Source organism: Procambarus clarkii, chromosome 18 (assembly GCF_040958095.1).
Source record: "Procambarus clarkii isolate CNS0578487 chromosome 18, FALCON_Pclarkii_2.0, whole genome shotgun sequence".
NCBI lineage: Eukaryota > Metazoa > Arthropoda > Malacostraca > Decapoda > Cambaridae > Procambarus > Procambarus clarkii.
This window is the reverse complement of record NC_091167.1, coordinates 26,252,732-26,267,464: the sequence shown is the minus strand read 5'-3', so window position 1 is coordinate 26,267,464 and position 14,733 is coordinate 26,252,732. Positions and strand designations below refer to the sequence as shown.

General features: G+C 47.6%; 2 protein-coding genes across 9 annotated transcripts in view; both read left to right on the top strand.

The window, feature by feature from the left end:
- drn (doctor no) overlaps nucleotides 1–14,733 on the top strand; it is a 126,524-nt gene that overhangs the window by 14,929 nt on the left and 96,862 nt on the right. For 6 of the 8 annotated variants that reach the window (XM_069326399.1, XM_045736596.2, XM_045736597.2 and 3 more), the window contains exon 2: nucleotides 13,627–13,707. The exons of the other annotated variants lie outside the window; for them this stretch is intronic. The gene's annotated coding sequence lies outside the window, so the exon portion shown is untranslated. The remainder of the gene's footprint in view (nucleotides 1–13,626; nucleotides 13,708–14,733) is intronic. 8 annotated transcript variants of the gene reach the window in all.
- LOC123754556 (PE-PGRS family protein PE_PGRS33-like) lies at nucleotides 550–6,468 on the top strand. The gene is made up of 3 exons (XM_069326748.1): nucleotides 550–629; nucleotides 5,054–5,240; nucleotides 5,716–6,468. The coding sequence occupies exons 1-3, from the start codon at nucleotides 550–552 to the stop codon at nucleotides 6,466–6,468; spliced, it is 1,020 nt and encodes a 339-aa protein (XP_069182849.1).

Genomic DNA, 14,733 nt, shown 5'->3' with positions numbered 1-14,733 from the left:
CTGGTCAACCAGGCTGTTGTAACGCCTGCTACCATTGTAACCCCCAACCTGATACCATTGTACCACTGTAGGTTTACACACTGCTGCTCATATCTACTTGATGGGCTAGTTCTTCTATTCCCCAAGCCTGGGGAGTAAATATATTTCATAATATACATGATATATCATAAGTATTTCCTTAAATTGTGTAAACAATGTTTACAGTAGAGTGTAACCTGGTGGTACTTGTGTCTCACAGAACCAATGGTACGGTCAAGGAAATGATTTTTCTTAATTCAAAGGAGAGACTGGCTGCCACCACCTCCATTACATTGGTTACTACAAGAGTATTGATAGTTACCAAGTAGGGGATCACCAGTGGGTCATGGGGGGGGGCACCGCGCCCTGTTGACTTTAATTACTACTGAGAGATTTCTTCTTTAGAGGTAACCGGTTACCGAGTTATGTTAAACATTTTAATGCTGGGGACTAGGAAGGCTCTACAAGGAGGGTCACCGTCCTCGATGACACACCAGAGATGACAAAGGGTGAAACTAGTGACACATAAAGATGGAATATAACAAGATTTTATTGAATCGAAATAAGGATATTCACCAAACATCTCTAAGTTACTCCTACACTGGCAATGGGTAAGTAATTTAGACGTGGACAATAATATGAGATATCACACGTTATCTTGGACCACACTGGAGAATGACTCCGTGTCCTCCACCTGGGTCTTGATGACACGGCTCTGCTCCCGCCGCTCTCCTCAGGTACTCTTAATCCTAGCATCTGTTGTTATAGATTCACCTACTCGGACAAGTTGCAAGTAGCACGGGCTATGGTGAGCCCGTAGTGGACTTACCTGGCACAGGAGCGGACTGTCCTATTATCATACACCGCTGGTATATATACCAGGAATTGCCCCAACTAGTGTCAGCAGTTTTTTTTTTTTTTTTCTTTTTAGCTTGACAGCTACAAGTGGATGACTTGTGGTGTCTGCTCCCCGCACCTGCATTTTGAAAATATCACACTTGGCATTCTATAGGAATTTCTAATTAAAAGCTGTTTGACATGAGCTTTTTCCAAACTATCTCGTAACTGGTTGATCAGGTATTCTTTTGCAGGTGTTTTAAAATGATCCTTTGAACATACAGAAATCACAATAGCGTGATGCATCTGACGAGGATTTGAACCTACGTCCGAGATCATCCCAGACGCTGCCTTAATAGCTCAGTCGATTAAGGCAGCGTCCGGGATGCTCTCGGACGTAGGTTCGAATCCTCGTCACGGCCCTTGTGTATTTATTCATTGATCCTTTGAAGACTGTGAGAGGTGTGCTAGTTATGCCCCATGTGCTTAGAGGGAGTGTTTTGACAAGTGTCAGCGTCTTGTGTTGATAAGATTGGCTTCCCACAAACACGCTTAAGAAATGTTTGGAACAGCAGAGACCTTCAAGATAATTGGACAAGTTTCTGCTAGTGTTGCCTGGCTGATCAATAGCCTAGAGGCCCACATAGGCCTGGGCTACGAAGATAACCCACAGACCAGGCTTGACAGTATAACAACTTTCAATAGCAAATTAAACAGGCATGCCCCCCCCCCCCCCCCACACACACACTTGCATGATGCAGATTTGATATCCAATTGCGCAGTATTTGACATGGGCCTAATAAAAAAAATGTATTACTACTGTATTGTCGAGAATCCGGCTACTGTAATGAGTACGGTGCTGCTTTTTTGTATATATAGCGGCTTGAGGCCTATCAAGAGGTCACAAGAGCTGTACTAACAAGCAAGTATACTTTAAACTTTACCTTACAGTTACAGACAAGTGTATACAGAGAAGTGGTCAGAGGACGCACCCAGCACGTGTGGTGGCGCGTCTCCACCACCGCCACTCATAAATAGTGTATCACTTGTCCATTTGTGAAGACGTTGAGTCAGGCGGAAGTTGGTGTTGCACCAAGGTTATAGGACGTCTCGGCGGACTCCAGTGAAGATATAACCACATAGGTAATGTGATAGTGGTGAGGGGGGGGGGGAGTTGAACACGAGAGTCAGGCGAGGGTCAGTCCAGCAACCAGGAGGCCTGGTCGACGACCGGGCCGCGGGGACGCTAAGCCCCGGAAGCACCTCAAGGTAACCTCAAGGAGGGGGGGGGGGGGACACCAGTGGCTACAACTACCATTCCAGTCCTGCTCAAGATGTACGGTTGTAACATCTGTTTGTCGTTAGTCAGCTGTTTAAGACTTGCTGCTGCCTTTTATTCCCTCCACTATTTCCCGCGCCCCTCCATGTGCAAATGTTGTTGAAATATAATACTAGTTCCCATTTACATTATGCAGTTCGGTATTTGCCCCTCCCCGCCCGCTAAAATATTTTGTTAAAGGTACAGAGAAAGACGATCTCCTCCCTAAAATCATAGTAATGTACTTATAATAAGTATTTGGTCGAAAGTACAGAGATACTGTTGGAGCTCAAAATATTCAGACATAGTACTACATCAGACGTAGTAGTGTACGAAATACATTGGCAAAAACAAAATCAAACATGTTGACCAGACCACACACTAGAAGGTGAAGGGACGACGACGTTTCGGTCCGTCCTGGACAATTCTCAAGTCGATTGTGACAATAGATTTGAGAATGATCCAGGACGGACCGAAACATCGTCGTCCCTTCACCTTCTAGTGTGGGGTCTGGTCAACATACTTTAGCCACGTTATTGTGACTCATCGCCTGCAAAATCAAAGATCCCTAGGCCTAATGCAGTGCACATGTACTATACACACAGAGATCACACTAACGTGATGCATCAAATGAACAAATCCACAAGGGCCGTGACGAGGATTCGAACCTGCGTCCGGGAGCCATTTTAACCCTGTCGTAGCTCAGTCGATTAAGGCAGTGTCTGGATGTTCCCGGACGCAAGTTCGAATCCTCGTCACGGCCCTTGTGGATTTGTTCACATGTACTATAGTTGGCGTTGGAGCGTATATTGGGCCTTGCGTGCTTTGTAGAGATGCAAGGTGAGGTTCCTTAGTTTGATATTTTTTTTTTAATGTCATTTGGGTTATTTCAGTAATTCAAAACGTGGACTTGTTTGGTCCATTTGTCAAGTGGTCGTTCGTGTGAAGAAATAGTTGGTGCAAGTACTATCATTGCTGGAGAAAGATGACAAAACTAGTGCCGGGAATTAGAAACCTCTTAGGGAAAGATTGTGACAATGCTAGATTTAGTCCTGGAAAGACGAAGAGTAATGGATATGATTGAACTGAACAAATGGGTAAAAGAATATAACAAAGGTAGTATTAATGTGGTACTAAATATATAAAAACAAAATGACACGAAGTGATGGATGCAAATTGGGTAAGTATAGATTCAGAAAAGACCTGGATAAATACTGGCTTGTAAATAGTTGTAGATTTCTGGAACTAATTACTAGGTCCAGTAATACGTGTGGTGTAGCTGGATTGTTTCAAGCGTAGGTTGCTGGTATGCATTAGTTTTGGTAGGGATATAAATAGGTATTGAACGTAGGCCAATAGGCCTTCTGTATTTCCCTTTATCCCCCCCCCCCCCCCCACCAGCCTCGCCTCACCCTCACCTTTCTATTTCTTTTTCCATTACGTGTAAAGTTGTAGTGTATATCCTGGCAGCGTCTGTCCCTTTTGCATCTTTCATTTCCCCTCTGCAATGTTGCAAGAGTTAAACATTTACGGAGTGAAGGTGTCCCATCTGGGCGTTGTAATTGAAACATTGACATTGTAATTGGTTGCATACTCGCTGTTATGTTTGTATGTGTAGGGGGGGGGTGCATGCTGGTAGACCCCAGGGAGGAATGTGGCAGTTACTGGCGAGGTGGCAACTCTAGCTTCTCCCTCGCCTTCCTGCTTCAAGTTTAAAGACCCGAAGTGTGGCACACGATACCCGGCCCGCGGGCGGGCGGGCGGGCGTGGTGGTGGTGTACTTGTTGCCGTGTAGTAGTCTAGTTGTGCTGGTGGGGGTTGAGCTTCAGGTCCTTCGGGCCGCCTCTCAGCTGTCACATGTGTAGTGGTGTAGGGGGGCCACACGTGTGGTGGGGGGGTTGCCTTGGTTCTGGCATTACTTGTGGTGCCACTAGCTAATTACTAGTTATTTTACTAATCACTACAAGTAATACTAATTACTAGTTAGTGGCACTTAACACTAGTAGTTAAAAGTTTGACTGTAGCATGTGTTTCTCACTCCATCCACCCAGTCTATTGGTCATCAGGTCGGCGTAGTTCTTGGGCTCCGTAACATTGTTAATCTTATGAACAAATCCACAAGGGCCGTGATGAGAGTTAAGGCGCGTCTGGGATCATCCCGGACGTAGGTTCGATCCCTCATCACGGTCCTTGTTGATTTGTTCATGTGATGCATCATGCTATTGTGATTTATGTGTGTATTGTTAATATTATACGGCGGGTGAAAGGTTTTGTACGGACACACATTGGTGGTTATCGTGATGTCCGTCTGGTCTGGGACTACAAGGTCCAAGTTTCTTTATCCTGTTATGTGGGTGGGATACCAGGAGTACTCTGCTCATGTGGGAGTTTGTGCACGTCTTGGAGCGGACCGTTGGTTGGTTTGTGGGTGGGTCCCCGCCTCACCGGGTGGGGAGGGGCGGTGGGTGCACATGCGTGTATTGAATGTGTTGTTTATAATGTCACGGGGGGATGGGGGGGTGGACATAAAGTGGCTCTCCATGTTTACAGTTTCTTCCAGTCGTCCTGGTGGCCACACTGCAAACTTTGCTCCATTCCGTCCGCAGGGATAACCATATTTAATATAAATGCCTGTTATTTTATTTTTATTTGTTTGCTTTTTCAATTGCAGTTGATCATTACAGGCTGGCGTAAATCTTGCTCTATAAGTTAACATTTGTTTGGAGAGTTGGTCTCTACTCTTGCATGTCGGCGGCGCTGTTTGATTATTTTAGTTGATGGTGAGAGAGCATCGACCTCCGAGCCGGGTCTTGCCCAGTCATACCAGAGGGAGCGTTAAGGGTTCAACTCTGCAACACTTGTTAATGCAATTGTTATTAGTGTTCATGGTGTGGTGTTGCTGTATGATGGTCTAGTCTGCCTCACTACTGCTGCTTACCTGTCACTCTTGAAGGTGTCTCCACCTGGCCTTTGTGCTGTGCATTTCTCTGGGGCAACATCACTTGGGTGCTCAGGTGTGTGGGAGGGAAGGGGTGGGGTTGAGAGGTGTGGGGGTCCCAGCGTGGGGGTAATGTGTGTGTCGGGGTGGAAGCTGCGTCGTTACTTTTCTGTTCCCCTTCCGGGTCCTCAAGGTTTATTTCTCGATTACCTATTGACGCTTCTGAGGATGATCGTCCCCGCGGCCCAGTTTTCGACCACGCCTCTTTGTTGGTGGTCTGGCCAACCAGGCTATTCGACGCCGTTGCTCACAGCCTCACGTGACTCACAAGCTGGTTGGTCGGGTATTCTTTGGAGGTGTTTATCCAGTTCTCTCTCGAACACTGTGAGGGGTCGGCCAGTTATGTCCCTTATGTATACGGAAGCGAAACAGTCTTGGGCCTCTGAAGTTGATAGTTCTGAGTACCTGTTTTATCTTGGAGAATAGTTTGGCAGCCAATTGTAATTTTGGAAAATTGTCACTTACCTGAATAACATCGATTTATTAGTCGTTGAAAAAAGAGAATAAACCTCTAGGTTCAAATAAGATGAATTTGTGATGTTAGAGACGGAGAGACTTGTCACGTACTGATGTGGGACACGAGGACTGTGGGTGGGTGTGTGGCGGGGGTGGTAGTGGAGGAGGGAAGCCTGGCGGGGGTGGTAGTGGAGGAGGGAAGCCTGGCGGGGGTGGTAGTGGAGGAGGGAAGCCTGGCGGGGGTGGTAGTGGAGGAGGGAAGCCTGGCGGGGGTGGTAGTGGAGGAGGGAAGCCTGGCGGGGGTGGTAGTGGAGGAGGGAAGCCTGGCGGGGGTGGTAGTGGAGGAGGGAAGCCTGGCGGGGGTGGTAGTGGAGGAGGGAAGCCTGGCGGGGGTGGTAGTGGAGGAGGGAAGCCTGGCGGGGGTGGTAGTGGAGGAGGGAAGCCTGGCGGGGGTGGTAGTGGAGGAGGGAAGCCTGGCGGGGGTGGTAGTGGAGGAGGGAAGCCTGGCGGGGGTGGTAGTGGAGGAGGGAAGCCTGGCGGGGGTGGTAGTGGAGGAGGGAAGCCTGGCGGGGGTGGTAGTGGAGGAGGGAAGCCTGGCGGGGGTGGTAGTGGAGGAGGGAAGCCTGGCGGGGGTGGTAGTGGAGGAGGGAAGCCTGGCGGGGGTGGTAGTGGAGGAGGGAAGCCTGGCGGGGGTGGTAGTGGAGGAGGGAAGCCTGGCGGGGGTGGTAGTGGAGGAGGGAAGCCTGGCGGGGGTGGTAGTGGAGGAGGGAAGCCTGGCGGGGGTGGTAGTGGAGGAGGGAAGCCTGGCGGGTTGGGGCACTACGGAAATGGTTCATCATAAAGCTGCCTGGAACACAAAGCCTCATCAGGTGGTGGGACGGACGTACTCGCACACGCACTCTGGGGGTAAGAACACACACTTATATCACTACCCATGGCGGTCAGACTCAAGTGTGAATGAACTTGAGTATAAACTAACGGAATCTGTGGCAAGCAATAAGGGGATTATTTATAAAGGTTGCGGTGTAAGTGGGTGGCCCAGGTGTGTGTTTGTTAGTGTGTTTGTTAGTGTTAGTGAGAGAGATATGATGGAGGCGTCAGAGAGCAGGTGGAGGCGCGTCACGGTGTTGACAAGAGTACCGTGGTGACAGGATTACCTCGTGCTCATCCTTTAGGATTAAAATAATGTGACGTTACATTATTGAGGGTAGAAAGAGGATGATGCCGATTCTACTCAAGCTCGGGGAAGCAATCAAATCTTGAAGGATATTTCCAGTTTTATAAAACAAAGATTAAAGGGAAAGATGCCACTAAAAGATTAGGTCACTTAAGTGATTGTGAAAAATGGGTATCAAATAAAACTAGTGTGTTTGTATTGTGAGAGAGTTGGTTGATATACGCAGAGTAGGATTATAAAATAAGGAAAGGAAAGAAATAAGTTATGTAAGGTAATTTTTACAAAACCTAAACTTGGGTAAACAAACACACACACACACACACACACACACACACACACACACACACACACACACACACACACACACACACACACACACACACACACACACACACACACACACATACACATACACATACACACACACACACACACACACACATTACATTTGAGACCTGGCGAGATCACGGGGAGACATCTCCCGTCACGCAGGGTGCAGTCGCACCTCCACAGATCTCCCATATCAGCTCTTGATACTGGTAATGGCTCAAAGGGCCACCACTTACGGGCTATTCATGCCCGTGCCACCTTTTGGGTGGCTTAATCTTCATCAAACAATCAATCCTGGCGAGATATTTGAAGAATTCCCGCCGTCTAATTACTATTCAATAAGCTTTATCCTAGTATCAAGATGATTGCTAACGTAACACCAGTGCTTAAAACGGCAGAACAACGTCTTGCCTTCTAACTCCCATCCTATGAATATAACACTTTAGAAAATAGCTTGAAGCATTAATAGGAAGCTCGATTCGACATCACCTTGAAGTGCATAATATTACAAATAACGGGCAGCATATTAGTGCTTTACATGCATACTTTTGAGTCCTTCCTAGGCTGAGCAGGCAGCAGGTGGTCAGTGATGCTTGCCCTTCTCTGTGACGTACCTTGGCACCGGGTGAGGGCACGGATATTACCTGGAGTGATATACAAGTTATAAGTATCACATGGTTGATACCTGGTTGGTGGGGTTCTGGGAGTAGTTCTACTCCCCAAGCCCGGCCCGAGGCCAGGCTTGACTTGTGAGAGTTTGGTAAGATAACTGATAAGAGAGAGGTCAAGATAACCTCAAGATGGTCCACTAGGCCAATTTGGCTTGGAGCGGCCCGCAGGCCCACATACCCACCACAGCCCGATAGTCCGGCACTCCTGGGAGGAATAAATCTAGTTTCCTCTTGAAGATGTCCACGGTTACTATACACTTTATTGCATTTATTGTTGCATTTATTCACAGTGGCCGTTAGCGCACGAGTTGCGCGGGCTGGCGCACGAGTGTTCACCTCGTCTTTTGTGTGGAGGATTTGCTTGGATGATTTCCGTCGTCAGCTACTGGCTCTGTGGACGAGATCTGCAGTGACGCAGGCTGGTGGGGGGGGGGGGGGGGGATGGCCTTGTTGGGATGCCTAAACAAGTTTAATTATTTCCTGGTGTACGACGTTTTTGGCCTCCAAGTAATTTGGGTCAGGTGTGTGTTGACACAGTCCCTGTGATGCAAGGCTTAACTGGGACTGAAACACTCGCAAACCATTGTTTTGAGCGTCAATGTTAGGTCTGTGACAGTTCAATAATTTGTTACGGAATAACCCAAAGATCTCGAGATGCTTGTCGGTATAAAGCCTAATATGATTTGGGAGTGCTTTGACTCGTAAACTCGTGTAAACGGCAAGAGACTGTACTCGCCTATTTGTCCTTGCAGGGGTTGGGCTTTGTCTCTTTGGTCCCGCCTCTCAACTGTCAACACACACAAAACTGTGTGTGTGTGTGTGTGTGTACTCGCCTATTTGTGCATGCAGGGGTTGAGCTTTAGGTCTTTGGTTCCGCCTAGGGACCAAAGAGCCCTAGTCTTTTAGTCCCACCCACTCCCCTGTGTGTGTGGGGGGGGGGGGTGGAGGAAGAGTCGTAGCATCAACTGCGTCTTCAAGCATGTTTAATGGCCGCACCTAGTTTCTGAATTTGGTCTTGATCCAACGTGAAAACACTGTTATACCTTTTAGTGTTTTTATTGATAAATAACCCAGCCAACGCGTGAAATTAGTGTGGAAGTTTGGGTCCGTGTTATACAGTGGCAAGTGATTAAGTCGTCCTTGAGGGAGGGACACGTCGTCACTTGCCTTTCATGTGTATGTTGTGTTGCCAGTCACGTTATTGTCACTTTTTCTCTGCATTTCTAATGTTTCAGTATAATTGTCTTCCGTCGACACTCGAAAAGTCAGTGGACTATGGGGAGAGTTACGAAGTAACCTGCGCTTTTGTACACTCCAGGTGTGTGCGCGCGTGTGTCTGTGTGTGTTCATTCACCTAGTTGTGCTTTCGGGAGTTGAGCTCTGGTTCTTTGGGCCCGCCTCTCAACTGTCAATCAACTGATTTTCCCCTAGCACAATATTGGGGGATAAATATAGCCTTAATCAATTTAAAGGGTTGATTTATTTGTTGGGATTGGTGTGGCGAGAGTTGTTACTAGATGGTTGACGGGTTGAGACGCGCGTGAACCTGGCACCTAGGAGGTCCGGCGCGCTCCTCCTCCCTCACGCGGCCCACAGGGTCAAGTCCTTGTGTACACGCCGGGGGGGTGACAGAACAATTCAGTACACAGTTTGTGCAACATTTGACATTGCCCCGATGTAGTGGACGCCCTTGGGATCAAAATAGGACGATGAAGGCTGTTACGAGGGTTGTGGGAGTTATTTTGAAGTGATGTTTGGTGGCCTCAATACTACCTCCTCAAGGCTCGCAAAACCGGATTCAAGTAGAGGCGCTGCAGGGGCACTAGCGCCAAGTGTTTCCTGTGAGTGGTGATACGGTCTAACTCAAGTTTATTGGATAACACTGTGCTTAAAGTATGGGCGTAACCTGTGTAACGAGGCACACTGTAAAAGTGTATTTGCTCATGGTGTGTGTGTGTGTGTGTGTGTGTGTACCTAGCTGTAGGAGCAGGGGTTGAGGTTTAGCTCCCGGGTTTTGCTGTACGTGTCGGTCGACTGATGTAGTTGATTCACAACTGATTCACACTTTTTTTTTAGTCAATAATGTCTGCATTTGAAGTTCTGTGAAGTGTGAACTCTTGTCTTTACTACAAGGCTTACTAGCTCAACCTAGTTCTTTACTCTTATACTGTAGGAGTTAAGATAGTAGTCTTCCTCTGCTACCTTTCTTATTTAGATATTAGAAAGGTACCCAGCTGTGCACGGATCTCCCCCTCTACCCCCCCCCCCTCTCGCCTCTACCCCCCCCCCCTCTCGCCTCTACCCCCCCCTCTCCCTTTCAACCTATCTACTCCATCTCCTCCTCCTCAAAACAAGCAACCTCGGGAAACGCCCATCATAATTTTGTGTATTATTAAGAACATGAATAAGAGTAACTGCAAAAGGCACATTGACCCATACGAGGCCGCTCCTGTTTGTGTACCTTGAGGTGCTTCCGGGGCTTAGTGTCCCCGCGGCCCGGTCATCGACCAGGCCTCCTGGTTGCTGGACTGATCAACCAGGCTGTTAGACGCGGCTGCTCGCAGCCTGACGTATGAGTCACAGCCTGGTTGATCAGGTATCCTTTGGAGGTGCTTGTCCAGTTCTCTCTTGAACACTGTGAGGGGTCGGCCAGTTATGCCCCTTACGTGTAGTGGAAGCGTGTTGAACAGTCTCGGGCCTCTGATGTTGATAGAGTTCTCTCTCAGAGTACCTGTTGCACCTCTGCTTTTCAACGGGGGTATTCTGCACATCCTGCCATGTCTTCTGGTCTCATGTGGTGTTATTTCTGTGTGCAGGTTTGGGACCAGCTCCTCAATTATTTTCCACGTGTAAATTATTATGTATCTCTCCCGCCTGCGCTCAAGGGAGTACAGATTTAGGCTCTTTAGTCGGTCCCAGTAATTTAGATGTTTTACTGAGTGGATTCTAGCAGTAAAGGATCTCTGCACGCTCTCCAGGTCAGCAATTTCTCCAGCTTTGAAAGGGGCTGTCATTGTGCAGCAGTACTCCACTCTAGAGAGCACAAACGTTTTGAAAAGTATCATCGGTATAGCATCTCTAGTGTGGAAAGTTCTTGTTATCCAACCTGTCATTTTTCTTGCAGTTGTGACGGCTACTTTATTGTGTTCTTTAAAGGTAAAGTCTTCCGACATGAGTACACCCAGATCCTTTACATTGCCTTTTCGTTCTATGTTATGATTTGCCTGAGTTTTCTACGTGATTTCTGTTTTTATATTTTCAATTTTTCCGTAGCGCATGAGCTGGAACTTATCCTCGTTAAACACCATATTATTTTCTGTAGCCCATAGAAAGACCTGATCTACATCTGATTGGAGGTTTGCCGTGTCCTCTATGTTGCCAACTCTCATGAAAATCCTAGTGTCATCTGCAAAGGATGATACAATGCTATAGGTTGTGTTCTGGTCTATGTCCGATATGTGGATGAGAAAAAGTACTGGAGCAAGCACAGTACCCTGGGGGACTGAGCTCTTCACGGTTGATGGGCTGGATTTTATTTTGGTGACTATTACACATTGGGTTCTGTTAGTCAGGAAATTGTAGATCCATCTGCCTATTTTCCCGGTAATTCCTTTTGAACGCATTTTATGTGCAATAACACCATGGTCACATTTATCAAAGGCTTTTGCGAAGTCTGTGTAAATTACATCAGCGTTTTGTTTGTCTTCCATAGCATCTAATGCCATATCATAATGGTCCAGCAACTGCGACAGGCAAGAGCGCCCTGTTCTGAAACCATGTTGTCCGGGGTTATGGAGTTGCTGTGATTCCATGTATTTTGTGATCTTACTTCTTAGCACTCTCTCAAAAAATTTTATGATGTGCGATGTTAGTGCTATCGGTCTGTAATTTTTTGCCTCTGCCTTATTTCCTCCTTTATGGAGTGGTGCTATCTCTGCTGTTTTTAGTGTGTCAGGGATAACGCCAGTATCTAGGCTTTGTCTCCATACATACATACCATACAATCTTGTTTTGACGGGTACTTTACCTGGCCTCAGGCCGGGCTCGGAAGAGTAGAACAACTCCCGAGAACCCTCAAGTATGCTCCAGGTATGCCAAAGGCCAATACTGATGTGCAGGGAATTGGTAGCGGGGTGTGAAATTGACACAATGTCCCGTTTTCTGTTCTTGGGTCCTCCTGGAAGGAAGTCACTTTAATACGTCAGTTTCTTGACGTTGGTATGGGTGGCGAGAACCGTCACTCGCTCACTCACTCACTCACTCACTCACTCACTCACTCACTCACTCACTCACAGTCACACTCAGTCACTCACTCACAGTCACACTCACAGTCACACTCAGTCACATTCACAGTCAGTCACACTCTCACTCACTCACGTACGTACGTGTCTGACTTACGCTTCAAACAATCCAGTGGTTCCACGTCTATTATGTAACTTGGTAATTAGTTTTATAAATCAACGCGCCAGTTTGCTGTATAAATGTTGGAATATTGTTGTTTATAGTGTTGTGTGCTCGTTTTGGAAGGGTTGTGTTAACGTTGTAGAGACGAGTGTTGCGGTGGTGTCCACGCCACGAGCATGAAGCCTGTGCACGTCACCTCCAGCTTCATGGTGTTTGTGTGGAGAATGAAGGAAGTGTGTGATAACGTGGTGGTTATCAGGACCGGCGAGTGTCTGGCTCTCCCTCTTGCACAACTCTCAGGGACACTAGTTGGCGTTGACCATGTGGTAGCTCACTCATCCCAGCTCAGCGTCTGGGATGCTCTCGGACGCAGGTTCAAATCCTCGTCACGGGCCTTGTGGATTTGCCACCACTACGCTCTACTTTGGGGCTAGTGTGCATCTCGCCACGTGTGATTGATAGTCCTGGGTCATAATCTGCATCTGGAACACACAAGTGGGACTGGTTCCAAATCTGAACACTGAAGTATATCCTCCAGACCAGGAGGCGTAGTAAAATAGCGCTGGTCAGTGACCGGGCCGCGGGGACATTGATCCTTTGAACCAACGAAAGGTACCCGAAAATACTGTTATTCTCTTCAGCAACAAGCACATTTCAGTTTTCATTCTCATCAGAGATTACTCGCAAAATAGTAACTTTCCCTCTGTCTGTTTACGTTGAAAAGTACATCAACGTAACGTCCTTCAGCTCAAAGTTGTAAAATGAAATTTGGTGATTTAATTAATTTATCAAGTGAAGTTCTCCAAGACATTCCTTCTCTATTAGGAATATAGAGAAGATTCAATTTAGAATCATTGTTCTCGCTGTTTATCATACTCGATAACATATGTACAAGAAAGGCTGTTATTAAAGCATAGTATGTGTATAAGAACAAAGGTAACTGCAGAAGGCCTATTGGCCCATACGAGGCGGCTCCTATTTATAACCAGTCAATCCTACTAGAATACCTCGTGTCTTCAGTTGTGGGTGGTAGGAGGCACTAGCGGGTGCGTACAGTGGTGTGTACCGTTGACTGGGGAGGCAATTGGCCTGAGTGGAGGGTGTGGTGGTGGTGGCGGCGGCGACGGCCAGGACAAGGCAGGTGGAAGGCGGTTCACTGCCCTTGGCTCCCCTACTACACACCTGCATGCCCGCCCCCTCCCACCGCTTCCCTCACTCCCCTCCCTCCCTCCCGTCTTTCTCCATCTTTACTTCCTCTTCCTTTTCCGCTCGTTTTCTTTGTTTCCCTCCTTCGTCCAGGTGTCTGCTGGAGAACCTTGGTGGTTGTTTGTGCCTGCTAAACTCTCATGCCATGTTGATGTTTTCCTAGTGATGTTTGTGGTGGTGATAGTAATGTGTTAATATATTTGTTTGTCAGGGGGGTGGAACGGCGGCGCCTCGACTCTCCCCCAGCAGAACGTGTCACCGGGGACTCTAGAGGCAGCACACTTACTCTCAGGTGAGTACTGGTACTCTCCCTCCATCCCTCTTGTCTCTCCTGCACTCCCTCCCTCCCCCCCATCCCCCGCCTTCCATACAAACCATGACCAGGTTCTTTATTAACCTCCCATCTTGTCCCTCTCCCAGAAGGAAGGTTATCGTACTAAAATACCTAAGTGACCCCTAAATAAAAATAATGGGAGACAAGCCCACGCAGAAATCAGAGGGCCAGAACTGGAATGCTGATACCGAAATGGAGGAGAAGGAACAGAAAGTAATGAGAAACTGCAGTCTGCTTGTCCACATGTGCGGAGAACGGGTAAAAATACCTCGCCGAGTTTTGGCCTCTACTGTTCTTTATAGCGGTATGTTTATCTACACAACTACACTACAAACACGTGGTGCCCGGGGTGCCCTCTACCCACAACCCCCCCTTACACTTCTTTCCTTCCTCCCATATCCCCCTATCGTCCCTCTTCCCTCTCCCTCCCTCTCTCCAACCTCAAATAGGCACATTTCGCTTTTCTCTCTCCTAGTTTTTCTCTTTACCTTTGGTCTCCCAACTATCCACTCTACCCCCCCCCCACTCACCTTCCCCATCTCCCCTTGACCCCCAACGTCTTCCCCCCTCCCCTCAGCTTCCCCATCTCTTCCATAAACCCCTCGTCTCCATGCCTCAGGCCCCCCCCCCCTTCTCCCCACCACCAAGAGGCCCTGAAATAACTGTGTCCGGGATTACTGTTATATTCTCTTAAAATGCGGAGAGATTTTTTGTATCGACACATTTGGGTACATCTGCATTTGTGCAGGTACCGTAGGCTAGGCTATGTGAAGGGGAGTACAGAGTCGAGAACTAGCCACGTGATGCTAAAAACCCCAATCACACAGGTCCAAGTGATCAGTAGTCTGCACTGGCAAACTTTGAATCATTCCAGCATTGTTGTCGGTATTGTTAAGTATTTTCTGGTTATATGAAGTTGAGACCCTTTGGCAGGTTGACCTGTGTAGTAAAGTCCAAGTGGAGTTTAGTTCCTTACATTTTTAT